A 14,340-nucleotide genomic window follows, 5' to 3' on the forward strand; every position below is an offset into this window, starting at 1 on the left:
CCGGTGGGATGCACCTCGGTGGGATCCCGGCACAGCCTTTCATCCCCCTGTCCCAAGCTTTTGCAGCAAGGCTGTGGCTGCAGCCCAAGCCGCTGGGAAGCCGCCACCGCCGGGCATTAAACACGCCGTGTTTGCAGAGAGGACATCGGCAGAGCGCGTGGGAGAAGTGGCTTCCTGCCATGCGAGAGGTTAATAGACAGATTAGAGAGGGCAGGCGCTGCTTGCTAGGAAAGGGAAGGAGCTCTGCCTTTACAGAGTTCAGCAGCTCCATGAGGCGACGGGGAAGTAAATATTTGCCAGGATTAAGGAGGCTGCGTGCAGGAGCCTGGGGAGAAGTGCCCGTGCAGGGGCAACATGTTGCTTGATCTGTTTTCTGCATGGGGCAGGGGCCGAAAGCTGGGCTGAGAGCTGGACATCAGCCCGGGGAGGATGGAGGGGGACACCCCGCGCCCAGAGGCACTGCCCAAAGCCTGAGGGCAGAAAAAGCCTTTAATGCTCCCTTGATGGCTTTGTTTTCCTCCGCTGCCTTTCTTGCTTTCTCAATTGGCCCGACAGGCTGGCCCACATCCAAAGACAGCATTATGGAGAGCCGGATCGATTGGAGCCTGCAATTTTATTTGCACTCTTTAAGAGCCTTTGATGGGCAGGATGAGCTGTGCCGGCGAGCGTCTTTCCTGGGAGAGGAGGGGAGAGGAACACGGTTTGCAAGCCACCATCTCCCACGGGGAGATGAGGACCCTGCCACCAGCTTGGAGAAGACACCGTGGTAGGGTGGACAAACAGCCTTCTTGATGCACCATGGCAGCTGAGAAGGGGCTTGCAGCCCTCTCCTTTGTGGCACCGGGTGGTCATGGTCACAGTCACCCACATGGTGTCATGGTCATAGCCCCAGGTGACACATTGCGCTGGCCCTGCACTCTCCCATGTGGTGGACTTTCTGCCCATCGAGGTGGAAAGTGAGGCAGTTGCACGACATCCCCCTCCCAAAATGCCTGTGGCTCTGGGACTGACGGCTCTTTGGAGAGACGGAGGTGGCAGGAATGTCCTTATGAGACAGCTTGTCCCTGCCCAGAAAGAGAGGGTGGTGTCTGGGGCAAGACAGTCTTCATACAGCAGCATCCCTTCAACTGCAGCAGGCTGAGGATGCTGCATGGGCACCAGGGTGGCAGAGATACAAGGGCCATTTTGCCCCCTTCCCCATGCTCTCCTTCCGCCTCTGGGTTGCTAAAAGGCACGAGATGAAGAAAGGTGGAGGATGTTGTGGGCACAGAGGCTAGGGGCTGCATTTGGGGCCCCAATCTTGAAGCAAAGGACAGGATCTTCAAGGCATTCAAGGCTGTGAAAATGGGGCATCTTCAAAGACTGCTGCAGAGTGGAGATGGACACAGGAGGCAGTCTGGGCAGCCCCCCTTCTTGCAGCAAAGCAAACCTGGAGGCACAACCCCGCTGCAGCTAGTGGAGGAATTAGCACAGATCACCAAGAGCCGGATCCGGTGTAATACTGGAGACAATGGAGATAAATTATCCTCGGATGGAATAATTGCGGCTCGGTGGCAGTGCAGCATCTGGGGCCGTGCAGGTAGGGCAGAGCCTCTTCATCGGGCAGGGACCGTGCAGGAGCTCAGGGATGCTCGCCGAAGCCCGGGCCGCCTCTGACTGCCTCGGCAAGCTCCTGGTGTCATGCGGGATGGCTGAGCACAAGCAATGGGCAAGAATGCATAAGTGCAAGTGGGCAAAAGCCCCAGGGTAGCATCCCCAGCGTCCTCCCCCCTCCCACGCAATGTATCTCCAGCCCCCAGCCCGGTTTGGCGGGTGCCAGGCGGGTGGTGTTAGCTCACACTGCCACCACGCGGTCGCTTTGACCCCAAAGGCTGTCCCTAAATCCGCTGCACCCCTTCAGCCCTTCCGAAACACTTCCCGAGACCCTCAAACACCACCATCCCCCCACCATTGCCCCCTGCAAAGGGCGATGCTCCCCGCTGTTTGCTCCCGCCTCACCCCGGGGCCAGCAGTGGGGTAAGGAAGGGGTTAAGGAGGTGGTGAGGAGGAGGAGGATGGAGCTGTAGCAGGGATCAGGCCCTTGTCTCTGGCCTTGCGATTAGCCACTCTGTTTTGCTGCGGAGGGTCTGCTTGAATAATTTAGCTGGGAGGCTCATTAACCAGGCTCTGGCCTTCGTCTGCCGGCTGAAGGCTGAAATAGCCATTAGGAGGAACACACGTTACGGACCAGCACAGCCTTCCCTCCCTGCCGGCCCCCTCCTCTCCCTCTCCCTCTCCCTCTCCCTCTCCCTCTCCCTCTCCCTCTCCCTCTCCCTCTCCCTCTCCCTCTCCCTCTCCCTCTCCCTCTCCCTCTCCCTCTCCCTCCCTCTCTGCCTCTCCCTCCCTTCTCCCTCTCCCTCTCTTTGCTCCCCGGCTCCCTGTCATCTGCTCACTCCCCCTCCAACCCTGCCCCAGGGGTGCTGGTGTGCAAGCAAGCCCTGTGCCTCAGTTTCCCCTCTTTAGACTGCCGTAGGGTGCTGCAGCTGGGGCTCATGGCATCCCCCCAGAAAGCTTTTCTAGCAAAACCCGTCAGCATTTTCTGACCATGGGCTCTGCCGTGCAGTGCCCAGCCGAGACCCTGGCAGCCCTCTCAGTCCATGCTCAGGGCAAACTGGCTGGGTTGTCCCTCTCCAGAGGATACTGTTGGGCTGCTGTTTCCCATCAGGGTCCTGCTCTGGTCCTAGACACCTCCAGAAGACCAGCAGTTCTCCAGGGTTGCGCGCCATGTGGGGGATTTGCTGCAGGGTTGTAGGGATGTCCCATTTTGCATTGATTTCTTGGGGCTTTGGCATCTTCCCGGTGCTGCCGGCTCACTGGTGCAGCAAGGGCACCCTTTGCTGACTCGCTGCATCCTTTACTTCTCTGGCATGGCAAACAGAGGTGTCCTAGGCTGTCACACAGCTTCCCTGCAACATCAGTATGGGCTGCTCCATAGCAAAACACATAGATTCAATAGTAGGAAGAAGTTCTTTACTGTGGGGCTGGTGAGGCACTGGAACTTTGCCCAGAGAATCTGTGGATGCCCCATCCCTGGAGGTGTTCAAGACCAGGCTGGATGGGGCTTTGAGCAACCTGGTCTAGTGGGAGGTGTCCTTGCCCATGGCAGGGGGTTGGAACGAGATGTATTTAAGGTCTCTTCCAACCCAACACATTCTGTGATTCCATGTTGCATGCACGGTGCTGTGGGACTTGTGATTTGCCCTTGCAGCCCCCGGGGGAAGGAGTTTCCCAGCCTGGGGGTGCTCCCTGAACTCTAGCATCGTTGCATCCCGGTTTGCATCACGTTTTCAATAACAGCCATAGGTAAAGATCTGCCTCAGCAGCAGGGAGGAGGGCAGTTGGCCATGTGGTGTGGAGCGCTGCCTGGGCCGTGGTGGGGTGGTGAGCAGTGATGTTTGCACTGAGGCTGACAGGTTTGCTAGGTTTTTTTCAAAACCTCTGCTTGGAGAGAAGAGCATGCCCTGAGACATCCCGGGATGCCATCATGGGGCATGCCTTCATGCCTAATGAAGGAAGGGAAAGAGGGACCGCCACAGGTTCAGACAGCTTTTCTGAGGGAACCCTGATGCACATCCAGCCCAGGGAGTGTATTTTATGGCAAGGTACTGTTCCACGGTGCTGCAGTTAAGAGCCAAACTGTGAGCAGTGCAAGCGTCCAGCTACTGAGAGGAGTTGATTTCTGTGTCAGTTCAGATAAGATTTTTACCAACCTACAGGGGCAAAATTTATCAGATGAAAGGTATCACCTCTCATCCTCCTGCACGCACTGGCCCTTGGCATTTTGCAGAGTCTTCCTGCAGCTGCGGCTGTGCTCATGCAGAGAGCACAGAGTGCATCTATGCCCGGGAAAGCCAAGTGCACTGTGAACACTTGGTTGGGTTTAAAATCCTCTGCTGCCTCTAACCTCTAAGACCAGCTGATGAGGCCAGAGGTGGGCTGCTCCCCGCTGCATGCTCTCATCCTGTCTCTGGTTGCCTCCATGTCTCTTGGGAGGCAGAGCCCTGCGATGGGATGATCTGCCCTGCTGCTGAAGGCGTTAACACTGCCAGTGCTCCTGGAGAGATGAACTTTCTCTGCTGGTTTCGGGTTGTTCCTCCTCACCTTGCCATAAGCGGTCCTTCTTACTCTCTCTGAGGACCTCTGGTCTTTTGGAGGATCATCCCTCAACAAGCTTATTGCTCCCCAGGCAGTGATAAGAGCAGAGAGAGCCCGTGAGCACTGTAACTTATTGGGGTCAAGAGAGCAGCACCTCCTCCCCATCAGCGATGTCTCTGTCACAGCCTTGGAGACAATTTCCCCCGGTGCCAAGCTCCTCTGCAACTCCATCTCTCATTAGAGCCAGTGAGGCACCAGGGGAGAAGGTGGGCTGCTGCGCACAGCCAAAGCAAGATGTCATGGGGGACCTCAGCAGCAGACATGGGAGAAAGGCCCCCAGATGTTTCGAGCAGCTGATAAACACAGACCAGGCTCCCCTTGCACGTTGTGTCCCCTCCCAAGCTGGCAGCAGTTGAGAGCAGAGGGACATTCCCTTGTTCAGGTCCTGGTGATAACTCCATCTCAACGGGTAATTGCTCTTTCTTTCTCTTTCCCTGGCAGCCCCCCCAAAGGAGCCAGTGCTGATGTGCCGGTCCAACAACTACCCGAAGGGTTTCTACTGCAGCTGGCACCTGCCCACTCCCACCTACATCCCCAACTTCTTCAACATCTCCGTCATGTAAGTGCCTGGGAAGGAAGGGTGCAGTGGGGCGAGTTTTTGTCCCAGCAGGTCCCTGCTAGTGCTGTGAAGTTGTGGGGCAGTGGGTCTGACTTGTGCCAAGGGTATGGGATCAGCATCCCAAAAATGAGCCTGGGGGAAGATGCTCCAGGGACATCCAAACTGGATACTTGGCACTGGGGCTTTGTCCCAAGAAAGTTCCAATTTCCCCAGAGGGGACCAGGAAAGTCCCCAGCTCCTAGGTCCCCTTTCCATGTCCCCCAGGTCCATCCTCTCTGCACCACTTGTCCACAGTGGAGGTTGTGCCTGCCGGTTTTTGGCACATTTGGCACAGCCACGCTCCCTTCTGCCGTACGCTGGCCCTTCTCCCCAGGCAGCAGCAGTGTCCCCCACCTAGAGCTGGTCCTGGCATGGCATCATCCCCCACCCTGTGCCTGGGTCCTGGCACAGCTCTTGCACAGGCTGGTGCTGTGCATCATCTTCTGGGACTTTTGTCCCCAGCAGAAAGGAGACCCCGTTCCTCTCACAGGAGGGCCAGAGGCAACTCCAACCCAGCAGGGTCTCATCCTTTCCTCGGGGCCAGCGTGAGGACATTGACCACAGTGTCTGTGCAAGTTTAGGATAAAACGTCACACACGTGAGCCTGCAAAATTCCCTGGCAGGAGGAAAGCAGCCCTTTGGCTGGTGCATGGGGACCACAGGCAGAGTGGGGACACAGCGCTGCTGCTTCTGCCTCCTCCCTGCAGCAGTGTGGGTGCATCCCCACTCTGAGCACTGCTCCGTAGGTAACAGCTCTTCTCACCTCTACTTTCCAGACACGGCATGAGAGAGATGGTCTGCGAGAAGGATATCTTTCCCAAAAACAGGTGTCACATCAAATACCTCCAGCTCTTCTCAACGGTGAAGTACAAGGTGACACTGACAGTCACGAATGCTCTGGGCAAAAACTCCACCACTCTCACCTTTGACGAGTTCGCCATAGGTAACTTCTGCGGCAGCAACTGGCCTCTCCGAGACAGTGTTGGGGTTGGTTCGCTCCGCACGCTGGAGCAACAGGACAGGGAAGGGGCAGACTCTCCAAGTGGAGCCTCTGCCTATCCATGCATGAGGTGGACCCAGGGTCTGAACCACCCTGGCATTCTCCCCATGCCCTCCTGATTCTCACAGCCCTGCTGTAACTGATGTTGGCATCTGAGCATCCTGGAGGAACCAGGCAGGATACCCACAGGCAGCTCCCATGCTAGTCATGTTGGTGGCCTGGTGCCCTGCCTGGTCCCATCCCTAGTGGTCCAGGTCTCCCATGGTTGCTGACCTCATCCCTGCTTAGGGGCTGGGGCTGGGGAAGTGGCTGCCATGAACCAGGGCAGAGGGCTGTGAAACTGGTGTTGTCCAAATGGCATTGCCCTTCTTGCCCCCATGAGTTCTCCTAAAAGAGATGTTTGGTGTTTGTGCTGGAAGCAGAGTCATGGGAGTCCAGATTGGAAGAGAAGTTAGAATTCTCTTCCCCCCATCCCTAGTCAGGATAAAGCCCTCCCAAAGTCATCCTCCACCAGCCCTTACCTAAAACCACTATTCCCCCCTTTACACCTCTTGAGTGCCCCACCTGGGCAGTGGGTGCTGTGCAGTGTGGGACAGGGAGCAGCGGGCCCTGGGGGTCGGGGTGTCCGTGCCACCGGCTGTGCCACAGGGATGCTGCCCGGCCACGTCTGGACCCATGGTGCAGATGCTTCTCTGACTGTGAAGGACTGGCGTGGACCGAGCAATTCAGTGCCAAGTACGGCAAAGCAGGGAGCTGGGCGCAGCGTTTTTGCCGCCATCCAAAGCCGGATTACAGCCGGTGCCGTGACAAGCCTGTCCACCCTCAAAGAACAGGAAAAATGGGAGAGAATAGAGTTCAGGAACACATCGAAAAACAATTTGCTGGTTACACGTGGCAATTACTGGACCAGAAAAACAAATAAATGAATCCTTGAAGTGCAGCCAGCAGTCAGTCTTTGCCTTCAATGTGCTGCATGTCCCAGTCCTGAGCTGCTGTAAGTGCTGGAGCAGGAGGAGAGGAGCTCCACTGCTATCCCAGATTTTCCCTTTCTACCACAACTCCTGGAAAACATCAAAGAAGAAACAAGGTGCCTGTTCTGAACAAGGCAGGGAAGTTATTTTGGAGCAGGGACTGTCCTGCCATGTCCCTGCAGCTGCGGTCCATATCTGAAGCTCGTATTCGTCAGTGCACTGCAAACATTGATAACAAGGCAAGGAGCTTAGCAGGGAAGTGGTGGATTTTAAGTCACTTGGGTGCCTTTAAATGGAAATTGTTGTGTTTGTGGAAGATACACTCCTTAAAAATGAAGGTAACCTCCAGCCTGCAGGGCCCAGGGCAGCAATTAAGCTGCATTTTCTGAGTTCCTTGCATTCCCTCCTGCAGGAGTTCAGGGCATCGTCCTGTAACATCTGCATCCCACCCATGCCCTGCCTGGCTTCCCAAACATCTGGTCCTCCATCCAGCACACAAGGGCAACCCCCCAGGGAAGCACACCCAGCTTCTTGTCCCGGGCATCCCGGCACCAGCGCAAGCCGGATCCAGCCCAGCAGTTTGAACTCAGCCCAGGTCAGAGGAGGGGTGGTGAGCAGAGGCCAGTGCTGCCCCGAGCATGGGTGCAATATCGCTGCCTCTTGCAAGACCACCTGGAGGGGTGCAGGGTGCCTGGACACTTCCTGGTGGCTATGGTGGGAGGTGAGACCCCCCCAGAGGTGAGACCACCTGGGAGATGCTATAACACCCTGCGGGATGGTGCGTGGGGAAGGGGTGATGGTCCGGTGCTGCTAGGACAGGCTGTGTCCTGCACCCTGCAGCCAGCCCGCTGCCATAAACACTGCAATATCTGGCAGCCTCAAAATCTCCGTGTTCCATACAGCTGTGAAATTCTCTTCCTCGGGATTTGTTACGGCCACTGTGCATAAGAAGCACAAATGCGGTGGTGACTGAGTGTTCAAGCAGGCAGTCAGCAGGCTTAGCAGAGTCATTGCAGGACAAACTCGGCTGCCGCCGACCAGCAGCCGCCTACCCTGAACGGAGCTTCTCCTTATGCCATCTGGGTGTTTCCAATTAAAACAAGTGCATGGCATTTGTCCATTTTGCCACACAATTTTGCCCCAGGTTGCCTGCTCTCCTTGCAGAAGCTTCTGTATTTCAGTGTCTCTTTTGGCTCCCCGCGGCTGCGAACCCAGGGCTGTGTCCCAGCGTGATGGGTGCTGGTGGTGTGGTTCTAGCACCCAGCAGGTTCCCTGGGGATCTCTACTAGTATCAGCTGCACTGAGATCTGCTCTTGGAAGTTGTGCTGGGTTTCGCTCTACGGAATGGAGGGGAGGAAAACCTATGGCTTGGGACAAAGCTATTGCATCGGCTCGTGGGAAAATGCTGCGTGGGAGCATTGCGACACTTGCATGCATCCTGCTACAATGGAGATATGGTGTCAACCAGCGACTGCATGATGCTTCTCCTAAAATCCCAGTGCTGGGGATGTGAAAGCCTGCCTTCTGTTTTCTCCTTAGCCTAGAGAAAACCATCACACCTTCTGCATGGAGGTTAAACCCCAGGCGTGAAGCCCTGATCTCATGCCCTGCTGGGGATGGAGCAGCCTGGAGCCAACGCGAGAGCAGTGCAGGGCCGGGGGCTCTCCCTCCCAACACCATCTGAGCTGGCAGCAGACCCGCTGCTGGGTCAGACCACCCACCCAGCTTGGGCAAACACAAAAAGGCCCCGTGGGAAGGAGTGACCTCCTTTGGTTTTGCTTCCTCTCTCCTTCCTCCCTCCCTGCAGCCCCCAGCAGAAAATCCCTTCCCCAGCCGCTCAGAAGATGGGCTCTAATTGAGTGGAAAATGACTGGTACTTTCTTTTGCTATCCTGAGCCCATGCCTTGCTGTCAGTCGTGCCGTGCTGGTTTTTAGCAGCCAGCTGCAAGGGGTCACTCTGCATTGTCATTTTCAATGATGGCTGGAAACACATTTCCAGGGCTCTGGCCCCCATCTCTCATCAGCAGGAGATCCGGACTGCCTTCCTCCTCATTTTGCCTCTGGAAATTGTTTTCATAATTACATCTTCTGCAAAGGTATCAATATTAATAAAGGTGAGCGTGGGGAGGGCAAGGTTCTGCAAAGACATCAGGGCTCCAGCCCAAGGCTGCAAAGGGGCTGGGGGATCTGGAAAGGAGAGGGCCTTGAGGCAGAGGAAGGTGCCACGGAGGAGTGAGGTGGTGTGTCAGGAGCTGCCACCTCCCTCGAGATGGATGGGACAGCATGGGGACATTTGTGGCCGTCCAGGACACAACCGCACCTTCCTTGCTTGTGTTTTGGCCCAAGAACCATGTAGCTGGCACATTTCCCCCAGGAAAGCAGGGACATCAGCACCGTGCAGCAGCACCAGCATCCCACCCCAGCGCCTTTCTCCTCCTGTGAGCCTGGGGAAAATCATCAGAAGATGCAGAGCATTAAAAGGAGGAAGGCAGCCTTGTAGGAGGCCTGTAGGCATGGGTGCCTTCCTCAAATCGGCCACCCATCCCTTGTGTGACCTTGGGAAGGTCATTGGATCCTCCCAGCTCCGGCTCTGGGGTAATTAAGAGGCAGAGCATCTCGGAGGGGCTGCATGAGGACAAACGTGCCCACGCCTGTATGAAATTCAGAGTCTCTAAACACGGGTATACAGTTGCCTAGGCAGAAGGTCAGTTCAATTCATACTACTTAGGGAAGCAGAATTAAATTACCTAGACTGACATTTGGCTAAGACATGGAGTTTAATGTCCCTCTGCTCATGGAAAATGCCAGGGGATATTTAACGGCCGCAAGGGATCCATTTTAGCACTCGCTGGAGAGGCAGGATGGGTGACAGGCCCCTCCATGCTGCAGGGTCTCAGCTGCCTTTCTGAACCACTGGCTCTCTTTCGAGATGTGTCTAACAACAGCCGGGGGTGATGGATGGCTAAAGACTCGCAGTTACGGGTGAGCATGCAGAGCCTTCAGGAAAACCTCTCTCCACGGCTCTTCTTGCACGCCAAGCCCTCGCTTGGACGCAGCAGCCGAAAACCAAGCGGGAAGAGCTGAGAGTCTCCTCCCGTCCAAATCCCCTTCCCAGGAATGTCTGATGATGCTCCCTCAGCTCCGCAGGATAATATTACATCTGGTTTTGTAGCCGCTTAACCAGTACTCGGTCTAATGCCCATCGTCCATTATTATTATTACTATTATTGCTTTTATTACGTTACTGCCTGCAGGCCTTTGCCGAGGACAGGGCTGTGTTACGCTGGCTGATGTACAGCCAGACAGCCCCTGCCTCACCATGTGCGGGCTAAATGGAGAAAGACAAAGGCTGGGGAAGGAGAACCATTCACCCCCATGTGTGGAGCAGGAACCCGAGAGGCTGTGGAGGATAAAGGACTCCTTCAAGGTCACATAGAAACTGGGGAGCTGGACTCAGCCCATGTCCCCTCACTCCTCAACTGGCCCTTGCGGGACCGATCATGATGTTCCCCGTGATGAGCACAGCGTTAGGAGGTCTGTCCTAAGAGATGCGGGTCTGTCCTTGCTGGACCAGCTGCCTGAGTTGCGGTTCCCTCTTCTGGCTCTTGCAACCCCGCTGCCTCGGAGGGACGTGGCAGGAACAGCTTTGGCTTTGTGCTTTCAGAGGGGCTGGCACTGCTGTGCTTTCTAGCCTGGGCAGGAGTCCCACGGATGGGGGGACACATGGGGAGGTAGCAGGGACTGCTGGTTTTCCCATTAACCCGCCGCACCGTTTGAAGACTCTCCGCAGCTGGGATCGCAGCCCCTCCGATGGCTGGGAGCTCCTTCTCGGAGCCAGGGCAGCCCTCCCCTGCGTGCCTGGGACAGTCTCCAACCCGCACGAGCAGGGCTGGGGATCACATCCCTTCAAAACGGGCAGGTGACTCCAACTTCTTCATCAGGGCATCTTTTCTTATGCTTTCCTCCAACCCACCACAGTGGCACCTCTCATTGCTGCCCAAGCATGTGTGTCCTACCTGGCACAACTGCATTTAAGCATTCCTCTGCCGTGGCTCCAGGCTGGCACCTCAAAAATTAGGGCCAGGCTCCCTGTGTTACCCCAGTGAGCATCCCATCGTGTCCATCCCCCGCCTGGTGCTTTCCTTCCCACTTCCTCACTGCAGAGCCACAATTCGCAGTCATCTGCATTCGTTCAGCCAAACAGACTTTTGTTTTGCAAGCCGAGCCCACTGAGCCAGCACTGGATTTATACTTTTCCGTATGCGTTTGGACTCCAAGTCCCTGTCGATGGAAGCTGATGTCCAGCCCAAGCCCGGGGATTCGAAGCAAGTGGAGGAATTGCGCAGCCATCTGGAGTAGCTCAGCACTGCGCAGGCCCAAAAGTCATCCCTCCTGCTGTGGATAAAGCTGAAAATGGAAAATCTTGTCCCATCCTGCCACAGAGAGGGGTCAATGGGAGCTGGGAGGTGGCACTAGGTACCCGTGGTCAGGCCCATGAGTGCTTGCTCACCAGCCACTCCCTGAGCCTCCGGGAACATCCTCTGAGTGCTGGGTGCGGTAGGGATAGAGGAAGATGTCCAGCCTTCCTTGCACCTGCCACAGCAGAGGGAAGGCGATGTGAGGCGGGAGAGGCTGTCAGAGTAACGGTGAAGATGACGGTGAAGGAGGACTACAGCAGGGTGTGTGCCAGGGTGCTGGGCAGGAGGGCTGGGGAGAGGGAGGTGGTAGTGGGCTACACCTCGGGAGGAACGAGGGACAATTCTGGGTCCCACTGAGGTGGCAGGGCTGTGACTTCATTTCAGCACCCCCCCTGTGACCCACCCACAGCCAAGAAAGCAGGTTTCAAAGCATCACAGGCTGGTTTCTCCTAAAAGGAGCAAGCAGGGAGGATGTCTTCCTGGAGACAGTTGCTGCAATGCCACCATCATCCTGGAGCAGAGACGGCAGTGAACGGCACACACACAACCCCACTTGCAGCAGGCTGGCCTCCGATCAGTGCCTGGTCCCATACAGCTTCAAGTGGAGGGAGAGGTGCCCTTCGTCCACAAGGCAGGGCTGCAGGCAGTGGGCAGGCAGGCTAGCGAGGGAGCAGCTCACTCACCACCACAACCCCCTTCCTCTCCTAGGGTAGGCGAAGCCCCTGCGTGGACATCACCTCCTACCCACAGCAGGTGAACCCCTGGAGTCACCATGGAGGAAAAGACCTCTGAGTGCAGGACAGGAGCTCTGCCAGGCAGAGAGGGGCTCCCAAAAGCCCAAGCATCCCTCCTCCGTGCTCAGGAGTGGAGTTTGGTGCTGGCACCTTCAGAAACTGCTGCTCAAGGTGGTCAGAGCCAGGGGACCATTACTCAATCCAGAGATTTTCAGGCCAGGAGGGAACCATCGGCCTGCATGTGGACTTTGGAGGGGGTTAAGAGCCCTCCCAGGACACGAGGACTCACACGCATTGCTATTCTTAGAGTGCACAGAGAGCCCTCTTCCACCCCAGGCACAGCTATGTGCCCAGCTCCCCATGACCAGCCCCATGACCAGCTCCTTCCCGGCCATGAGCAAAGGAGAAGCATGGGTGTTACCCAAATCTTGGTCTTTTTGTAGCTTTGCTATTGCAAATTGGGAGCTTGAACTGTCAGGAGCTGAGCAAACCCTCAGTGAGAAGCAAGCCTCACTCTGCAACGGGCAATGCCGTTCATCACAGCCTGTCTGTGATTTTCTCCCAGCACTCTGAAAGTAGCTGCGACTTCAAAGCATGTTGCATTGCTCGCAGCCAATTAATATTCGCTTGAAATACTTGTCAGGTAGCAAGACAATATCCCCATATCCCAAAAGCAGAGCAGGGCTGAGAGGGGGAGGTACTTGGGGTGGAAGGTGACCACGGCAGTCCTTCGACCTTGGCATTTATGTTGTGCTGCCAACGTTTTGAATCCTCAAAACCCCAGCCCTAAACCCAAGGGCCAAACTCTATCACCTTACTGCGAGGTACGTGGGTTTGAAAGTGGGTCAGACTCGCAGGAATCAGGAGGTGCAAGGAAATTGCAGGATTTGGGCTTGGCGGACTGCTTGCATTGACCCAAGTAGCCCTGGGGAGGAGGGATGCTCTCTGTCCTGGCCAGCTTCTTCCTGTCTCCAGCACTGGCATCTCCTTGATGGTTGTTATTTTGTGCCTGGACAGCCGTACCACTGACCTGGATAAGAAAAGGTGATTTGCATCTAATTAGTTCAGGAAAAGGATGTTCTGTGTGTTGGTTGCTCCCCTTGGAAAGCACATGGCACAAAGCCCAGGCAGGGGTATAAGGAAGGATGCCGCATGAAAGGTTTACCAGCCACTTTCTTCTCTTCCAGTAAAGCCGGACCCTCCGGAGAGCGTGGTGGCCAAACCCGTGCCCAATAACCCTCGGAGGCTGGAGGTGTCGTGGCAAAACCCTTCGTCCTGGCCTGACCCCGAGTCTTTCCCACTCAAGTTCTTCCTGCGGTATCGGCCCCTCATCCTGGACCAGTGGCAACATGTAAGTGACGCTGAGGTGGCCGGGACAGGAGGCAGTGCTGGGGGCTCGGAACAAATTGCGCTGGGAACAAGTGGTCAGGGACCCAAAAAAAAGTCTGTTTACTGCCCAGGCAACCCAAACCTTTTTCACCTCCTTCCCTGTCTCTGCTCCTTTCTCTCTTCCTCTCTGTCTTGCTTTTAACTCACATTCTGCCTACAAATGGCTCTGCAGGCTCTCCCCGCTCTGCATTTTCATCCACGGCTCCTATCTACTTTCCATACATATGTTCTATATAAAACCTGCCAACGAGATGTAAAAGGCATTTAAAGTATAAATGTCACCACATTTAAATGTGCCTCTGCCACATTTAGATTTTGAACTGAAGATAAAATACCGCTCACCGTAACTCAGAGCACAGTCACGGCGCGATTGCCGCGATGTTATCGTATTTCTTACTTTTATTTCTTGTTTCTTTAAAAAAAAAAAAAAAAATAGTCAGTGAAATCCTTGGCAGCCCGGAGGACAGATTTCATTTGTTAGCTGCAGGAAGATAACAAATGGGCTTTTTTTTTTTTTTTTCCCCCTCCTCCGTGTGCTGCTTGCATGCTCGGCTGGTGAAGGAAAGCAATCTGCCACTCGAGGAGAGGTGCTGCTACGCTGGCACGGCTTATCCAGCATCCCCCCTGCACCGAGCTGGGCCCGTCAAAAGACAATTAGGTGCTTTGCTTGATAAAGCATTTTGCCCCCCAGCCCCGCCAAAAAGACAAATAGGAGGCAGCACTCGGTCCCCAGGGAGCTCACCTGCATCGTGGAGCCAAGCGGGGCTTTCTGCCGACCAGCTCTTCCTGGGGAGAGAAACAGCTGAGAGAGGGGTTGGGAGACTTTGCTCGTGTCTCTGCAAGATGTCAATGTCTCGGCGACTGTTTCTTTTTGCATTGGTTGTTTTTTTGTTTTTGACGAGGCAGCGCCACAGGAGCTGTTTCAAACTGGAGCATTTGCTGGTGGCTTTGGAAATCAGGGAAGGGTTGGGATAGGGTTTTCCTGCTTGTCTCTTTGCTCTTCTCTTCCCTCCGGGGAGCAGGAGAACACCCGCAG

The 14,340-nt window shown here is 55.7% G+C and overlaps 1 protein-coding gene across 7 annotated transcripts in view; it reads left to right on the top strand.

The window, feature by feature from the left end:
• The window catches only part of CNTFR (ciliary neurotrophic factor receptor), a 213,936-nt gene that overhangs the window by 184,350 nt on the left and 15,246 nt on the right, over window positions 1-14,340 (top strand). For 5 of the 7 annotated variants that reach the window (XM_074570606.1, XM_074570608.1, XM_074570610.1 and 2 more), the window contains 3 exons: window positions 4,636-4,753; window positions 5,569-5,735; window positions 13,103-13,266. In XM_074570606.1, the coding sequence (XP_074426707.1) occupies window positions 4,636-4,753; window positions 5,569-5,735; window positions 13,103-13,266 (449 nt within the window). The remainder of the gene's footprint in view (window positions 1-4,635; window positions 4,754-5,568; window positions 5,736-13,102; window positions 13,267-14,340) is intronic. The other 2 variants (XM_074570605.1, XM_074570604.1) reach the window with 1 other exon arrangement.

The sequence above is a fragment of the Larus michahellis genome, chromosome Z (genome assembly GCF_964199755.1).
Source record: "Larus michahellis chromosome Z, bLarMic1.1, whole genome shotgun sequence".
NCBI classification, from domain to species: Eukaryota; Metazoa; Chordata; class Aves; order Charadriiformes; family Laridae; genus Larus; species Larus michahellis.